Source organism: Epinephelus moara, chromosome 9 (genome assembly GCF_006386435.1).
Source record: "Epinephelus moara isolate mb chromosome 9, YSFRI_EMoa_1.0, whole genome shotgun sequence".
Taxonomy (NCBI): domain Eukaryota; kingdom Metazoa; phylum Chordata; class Actinopteri; order Perciformes; family Serranidae; genus Epinephelus; species Epinephelus moara.
In genome coordinates this window covers 5,703,451-5,711,281 of record NC_065514.1, presented here as the reverse complement: position 1 = coordinate 5,711,281, position 7,831 = coordinate 5,703,451, and the positions used below count along the sequence as shown (strand labels likewise).

The 7,831-nt window shown below is 42.0% G+C and overlaps 1 protein-coding gene across 1 annotated transcript in view; it reads right to left on the bottom strand.

Annotated features, from left to right (window-relative positions):
• Positions 1–2,246: 2,246 nt before the first annotated feature.
• The window catches only part of LOC126395896 (substance-P receptor-like), a 21,118-nt gene continuing 15,533 nt past the window's right edge, over positions 2,247–7,831 (bottom strand). The window contains exon 7 of the mRNA XM_050053676.1: positions 2,247–6,262. Coding sequence (XP_049909633.1) covers positions 6,077–6,262 — 186 coding nt within the window. The 3' untranslated portion in view covers positions 2,247–6,076. The remainder of the gene's footprint in view (positions 6,263–7,831) is intronic.

Genomic DNA, 7,831 nt, shown 5'->3' with positions numbered 1-7,831 from the left:
AACTGAGTGAGCTGTGTGAAGTCTGATAATGTCCTTGAGTGATGTCACTTGAGTCAGCACCTGTTGAAGACTACAAGTCTGAAAGAAAAAACATTTGAAGGTGTGTAGTTAGAAAGAAGTGAGCTCATCAGACTTCTGTGGCCCCCTGCTCATCTCTGCTGCAGGCTAGAGGCTCCAGGATACATCAGTTGCCACTAGCATAACACACCCCAATCTGCCAGCCAACTGTCAGCAGGTTGAGTTGCATTGTGGGTAATGTAGGCATCAGGTTTTTGACACAGAGGAAGAAGATATCTCTTGTTCTGCTGCATCAGTCTTCTGTAGCTGGAATCAAAGCTAGTATGTGTTCGTGTGTAAGCAGAAGCTCCACTGAAATAAATAATAGCCAGCCACCACTGCAATGGAATATCATTACATTTATTATACTGACAAAAGAACACCCTGTATTACACGGTAATATTCAGCTTTTGTAAAAAAAAAACCCAAAAAAAAACAATAACAGTAATAATGAATCAATATGATGGACATCGCAATTGATTAACTGAGCATACCGGTATTTAAGAAAATATCAGAGTCGCACTCTTTCGGGGCATTTATTTACATCATTGTGTTGTTTTGTTCAGTAAGCCCTCTGGTTTCTTTACTTTTACAGAAAACAAAATTTCCTTTCTTGTGTTGAAAACTGAATATTCAACCTTTTATCCACTGGTGAGTTAAAACGAAGGAGTGTATTTTCTTTCTTTCTTTATGGTCATTTATCTCTCAGTGTTATTAGGGTGCTGTTTCTCCTCTCTACATATCACTGTTCTTAACCATCAGCTGATGCTGATTTTTATCACAAACTCAGCACTCATAGTTTTAATTTACACACAGTAATGTCACACTCACAGAATACATCTTCAAGTTACAGTATATAAAGAGTCATAACAACACAGCAACACTGATATAGTCATTTGTTTGTGTACATAAGTACATGGACATTGGATGATTGAATATTTTATGACTTCTTGTGCTTCTTCAACACTTTATCAAAGGGATAGTTTGGATTTGTTTGAAGTGGAGCTGTGTGAGGTACTGATTCGTAGACAGTGCATTACATACAGTACATGTTAGTCCGCATGCCCCCACTTTAGAGAAGCAGGCTGGAGTCCAACATGGAAGCTAAGCAATGTACCGCTGTAGATGGGAATCTGCAACAAAACACATTTTAGCCACCTTAAAAAAAGTCCCATCTACAAAAACCTTCACTAGTTTCAGTGTATATTGAGAGTATTTCCTTTTATAGATTAATTTGGGGGCTTTTATTGCACTTATTAGTGCAGCTGCAGAGTGACAGGAAGGGGGAAAGACAGGGAGGATGATATGCAGCAAAGAGCCATAAGTTGGATTTCAATTTTCAATTTAAATTTTACAGACGTGCAATGGATGTTGTGTGTACAAAACAGATCAAAGGACTCAGCCTATATGGGGTGCACACTCTACCAGGTGAGCTGGAGGTTGTTCCTATATTGAGAGTGTTTTATTGCTTTACCTTTCCGTCAGGCCGCCTGTTTTAACATGGAAGCTGTTACATGCTTTAGTTTCCCATCTACGCTCTCATCATTTTAAGATCCTTTCATTGGTTTATAAAGCTCTTAATGGTCTTTGTACTACCTATTCATCAGATTTGCTTTTATGGTATGAGCCGTCAGGTCTTCTGGTAGTGGCCTTTTAATCATCCCCAAAGTTAGAGCAAAAACCCACAGTGATTTCATAAGGATGGTTCACATCTGTCTGAAGACCTGAGGGCCGCATAGAGTGTTGATGAACAGCAAAGCCTGGCTTGTTTTTGAACTTTATGCCTTTTTTATTTATTTTATCTATTATTGATTTGTTTTTATAGCTGGTATATTCTTCTGTTTTGTTACTTATTTATTGACTCATTTAAAATTGTTTTCTATTTTGAGTTTTTATCCTGCCTCAGGTGTTTCCTTAGTTCCCATTTTTTTATGAGTGCTGTTATAATTTTAGTCTTTACCATTACAGTCTTTACTTTGTGTGTGTGTGTGTGTGTGTGTGTGTGTGTTTTTTCTGTTTCTATGAAAAATGCTTTATAAATCAAGTTTGATTGATTGAGTAATCAAAGCCACCAAACTCCATTGAGAAAATCAGTGATTTAACATTGCTGAACACAGGAGCTGCTGATCTATCACTGCCCCGATCAGTTAGTTAGTTTGTGTCATTGTGTGACTTTGGTGAATTGTGTGTGTGTGTGTGTGTGTGTGTGTATTCTGTTTCTATGAAAAATGCTTTATAAATCAAGTTTGATTGATTGAGTAATCAAAGCCACCAAACTCCATTGAGAAAATCAGTGATTTAACATTGCTGAACACAGGAGCTGCTGATCTATCACTGCCCCGATCAGTTAGTTAGTTTGTGTCATTGTGTGACTTTGGTGAATCTGAACCAACTCTTTTAAATGCCGAAATCACACAATCACACAAACAAACTAACTAAAGAAGGCAGCCGTAGACCAGCAGCTCCTGTTTTAAGCAATCTTAAATCACTGATTTTCTCAATGGAGTCTGGCTTTGAAGAAAGCGATGTAACAGCTTCCTTTTCCTGTTGGAAATCACTGTCTGACAATAAGGTAAAGCAGTGAAAAATACTCTTAATGAAGCTTACACTTTAAACACTGTTCTCTTTTTAGTGGTTAAAATACGTTTAACAGTAGATTGCTTAGCTTTCATGTCGGATTCCAGCCTGCTTCTGCAAACTGGGGGCGTGTCATATGATATCTACTGTAGGTAATTAACTGTTTATGGATCAGCACCTCAGACAACCTCACTTCAAATATCTGAACTAACCCATTAAAGACACTGTCAGAGGGTTATTTTAGCCAAATAACAGCCTGTCCTTGTTGCTGAAATACATAAAGGCCATAGCATGGGCACACACAGCACATACAGCAGGTGGGTCGGCAACACCAAGGGCACCTCCTGTAATTATACTGAACCAATGAATGACAACATGTCAAGACATGAAAATATTTGGTCCTAATGCATTCTGTATGCTCAACATCAAGCACTCACATCAAAGTTAACAGAGCGGTTACACAGGTAAACCAGAGCAGTATGTGTACATTATATTTGTGCAGCTGTTGTCTGCGAGGCTGAAATAGCATCATTCCTCACCAGTGATGTCCCAGTTCACCCAGTCCGAAGCTTGTAAACAGATGCATGAGGGTGGTGAACCCTCTTTTCTTTCCTCTAGGACTTCATCGGCTCCTCTACAGTACATGCGCCTCCCTGTCCCATCTTCTATATTTGGCTGGCCTGTGACCTGGCTGCTGCAGACTGAACTCTGCTCAACGCATTGTCAAAACAAGGGGCTAATCCTGCCCAACAGGTGCTAGAGACACACTCACACTCACACACACACACACACACACACACAAGAGAATCTGTCCCCCTGTTTCCACACAACACAAACACTGCGTCACCAACTTGTCGTGACACTGTTGCCAAGGGGAAGCAGAGGGTCACGCTTTCCAAAACCAGCCCGAGAATGCTGGGGGTCAAGTGTCAGAGCAGGACACATGCTGAATGATGAAACGGACCAGCGTGAAGTAGACTGATGTGTTGCTATCAGTATATCATGTCCGTGGTGTCCAACGGTTTGTGCACAGCTGTGTGTTGTCACCAGTGGTGGAAGAAGAACTCAAAACCTTTGCTTAAAGGAAGTTTCAGTTTGGCTTCACTTGGCAAAAATCCCACAGTAAACTTGGAGCATATTGTAGTTAGAGTGGACTGAAAGAACACTAGATTTCTGCACCTCCTCTTGGCTCTGTTTTCAGGCTTTAGAAAATCTATCCTGTGGCGGGAGACTTCAGTCAATCACAGGTCATTTCAGAGAGAGTGTGTTCCTATTGGCTGTTCTACCAAGGCAGATGTGCGTGCACGTCCCTTCAGTGACAGCCTGACTCAATGGTGGAGAATCCCACTGAGAGAGTTACGACTCCAGCGTTGGCAACAACTGTCTACACTGCAAAGCAACACGAAACACAAGACGGACTCATCAAAATGAAAGTCTAAAATAGAGTCTGAATATCAGCAATGTGTTTCAGAGATGGAGATAAACGTTTATGTAGCTAATGTTAGCGAGCGCCTCGAATCACAGTGTGTCCTCCGCCTCACTCCCCGCCACTACAGACCACCTCACTGGGAGGTGAGTGGGCAGCAGCTCCGGAGACAGACCCCTAGTTAGTGGCTGAAGCAACCGGAATCTAGCCAGCGCAAACCCCAGCTCTGGTGGACTGGACAGTCCAGACTGTTCGCTGGATCAGCAAACTTTCTGTTGCTGCTGTTACACAAGTTAGACCCAGCACTGCTGTGACACCCAGTGTTGGAGGGTTTGTGCAGGTCAAATAACGTGCCCCAGGGATGACATTTTTCTGCGCTGACACGTAAGTTAGCATCGCACTGGTTCTCTCGTCAAAAAGCCTCTGGAATTTTCCCATTGGATTTAGGAATGCTGCAGAAAATAAGCTTTGTGGCAAACAGATGTTTATAATTAATGTCACCGCCATAACAAGACTGTGAAGCCGTTTTCTGCGCGATGATGTTCTGTAGTCTCATTTAACCATTTGTTAGAAACCGCTTTTTTGTAAGTCATGTAGAAGCCTCAAAGTTCAAGAGTAGGGTATTTACTGATGTATTTTATGTTGTAGAGCAAAACGTGAGTCTCTTAAGCTTGTGTAAACCAAACTTTTGACTTTGAGACAAGGGAACCGGGAGTGCTAACTCATTTCCAGGTTTTAGGACTCTTAAGTGGGGCACTCTATTCAAGCTGCTATAGCCAACGACCCAAGGTGGGACTTTGGAGCTTGTGCTCACTCTCTGCCCAGGGACAGCGGGGTGGCTGACATTAGGTAGCAAATTCTTGTCTCACGGAGCGACCGAATTCTTGGCAAGGAGGGGCTAAGCGAATAAGCTGCTGGCAACTGTACAATGTAAATAGATGCAAGTGTACTCATAGCCCCTCACCAGACATATTCTAAAGTATAGCACTTTGTTTAACACTGTTTTCCGTCATAATAGTAAAAAAAAAAACCTCTGAAAAGAGTTTAGAAGCAGATCTAGCCTTCCTTTCTCTCTGAGAAATTCTAGATCTGGCGGTGTGTTTTGCTTTCCTGTTTCTCCAGCATTACTCGCGCTACGTTGACCGATGAAAGAGTGACAAATCAGTGTGCATTAAGATGGTTAGCATTAGGGGAAACTGTACAGAGATTCGGCCATACATGTCTGAGCCTCAGTCAGACCCAGACTAGCAGACGTATCAGAATGGTTGGTGTAGTTAGCGTCTTTTATTCATGTTGTTTGTTAGCTTGTAATTAGCAGGGGCTGACACAGTGTTAGTGGCTGTGAAACACACCATAATGTCTGCTACAGTGTGACAGTGTGTTCACATTGGTCCATTTACCTCCATACACTCACTGTGCTAATGTTAACTCTGCTCTCTGTAGTGACAATCTGCTTCGTGCTGGAGGTTTCAGGTTTCTTTGAAAGTGTTGGGTCGAAGTCTGTTCCCCTGTCGATGTGTGTGCCCTGGATTAGACAGCGATTGGCTTTTGCATCAGTGACATATCTAATTTAGCTGCCTGGCGTACGTTTGAATCTCCGATTTTAGGGAAGTGCACAGACATCTCTCCCTTTAGTAGAGGAATGAAAATATGTTTAACTTGTTTGGACTGTTTTTGTGTGTGAAATATTGTATAATTTGACCTCCATTGACATGTGACATTGAGCCCCAAGCTGACACTGGTTTCTTTTTTGTATTGTATTTTATAACACACTAACACTTGTTTTCACTCTGATGAGTTCCCACCCACTGATGATCAGCTGTAGGCCTCTGTGTGGTATTAATGCACTTGTCTCACTGGTAAGAACAAAACACCAGAGCTAAATAATGCACCTGACTGGTACGGCAGTGTCCGAGCTCGACTGCCTCCTCAGAACAGTGAGAGCTGAAGGCAGGTTTGAGCCGCTGCTCTTCACACATCCACACTTTGTTCCCACACCACCTGATGGTGTTTCCTCTACTGGGAGGGGCTGTTGGGGCTCTTGGTAAACGTCTCTGAGCCCGAGCCGTTAGATGTGACCTCTGCGTGAGGCGGGCTGTGAGGGGGGCCGGACGGCAGCTCTGCTGTCTTTTGCTCCGTTGCTGCAGGGTTGACGGCGGTGGACACAACCGTCTCATTGCGACTGGCACGATATATGCTCACCTGAAAATACAGATGGTTGAGTTACAGATAGATTCATTCATGGATAAACAGAATCATAGTTACTACCTGCTCATTCCTGATTTGTTATGATGTTTTCTGTGAAGGTCCTGTGTGTAAGATTTAAGGAGATTTAGTGGCATCTAGCAGGGAGGATTGCAGATTGCAGCCAGCTGAAACATCCTCTGGTTAGAATTCCTTCACGGTTCATTGTTTAGGTTTTTGCTGGGAGCTGGATTATCTGCAAAGGTCTCTTCCTCCCCCAAACAAACAGACCAGGGGTCTCATTTATAAAGATTGCCTACACACAAAACAAGGCCTGACAGAGGTGTACGGCATCTTCCACGGGGAAAGCTGTGATCTATAAAAACAGATTTGATGGGAGAAACTTTGACCCATGCTTACAAATATTTTGGAGACGGGAAATTGGTGATACAGATGGTGAGGTGGAAGCCTGATTGTAGAAATATTTTTGGCTTTCGTCTGTACATACATTTTTGTATGAATCCTACGCACTGTTTTATAAATGAGACCCCAGGTGATTTAAGCTGGTAAAAACACTGAATAAAGCAGTTTGAAAGTTTGACAAAAGGTCAGTGCCCCTCCTCTGCTCATCAGAGAGTGGCCTCTAACTACTGTCATCTGGAGCCAGTGTTTGGTTTGTCCATTCTGGGCTACTGTAGAAACATGACGAGGATCTGCTCCCTATGTAGATATCTCATTCTAAGGTAACAAAAACAAAACAATTCTTATTTTCAGGTGATTATACATTAAAGAAAATATATTATATTTGATTTCTGCCTAAATATCCCCTTAAATCCTTAGAACCATTTGATTTCAAGTGAATTTGGCGTTTAGAAACAAGAATTAGGATTTGTGCTGACAAAAGACGCCTATCTCAGCGCCTGTTGTAGCATTTACAAGACTTAAACTAAGAGAGGCTCAGACATGGAGTTGCACATTTGAGGGTTTACTCGAGAGAAAGCCAAAGAATTAGTACATCATTCTTTGTCTGACAAACAAGCAGTATCAGCTGACAGATTAAGAGATGTTTCCTGTCCCTTAAGCACTGAATTCCTGTTATTCGGACAACAATCTCAGAGAACAATTGCTTCTCCTCACGAAACTTAATGTGGCCTGAATTAACACCATCATTTAGCTGAAAGATAACAACAACAGTTTAAGTAAGGTCATCAAAGCGACTCCCAGTGCTTGTTTTTTAAAATACACATATCGCGACTAGGGCTGTCCCGAATACCATTTGTTAACATTCGGACCTTCGGCAGAATTTATAACTTATAAATTTATAACACTCCTCCAGGGTTTTTCCGGACCTAATTGTATTTAACACTCCTCCAGGGTTTTTCCGGACCTAATTGTATTGTGGAGTTTTGCACAGCGGCGACCGGATCTTTGCTCTCAAACCACAAAAAAATGTGATGGCACAACAGTCTCCTTCAGTACATTATTCTATGCTTTCTTTTGATTTTCACATTGGCTAGTCATCCTGTTTAATTTGTCTTCTGATTAAATCGGAACCATTGAAACAAGTTGTAGGAAGCCTCTGCAAGT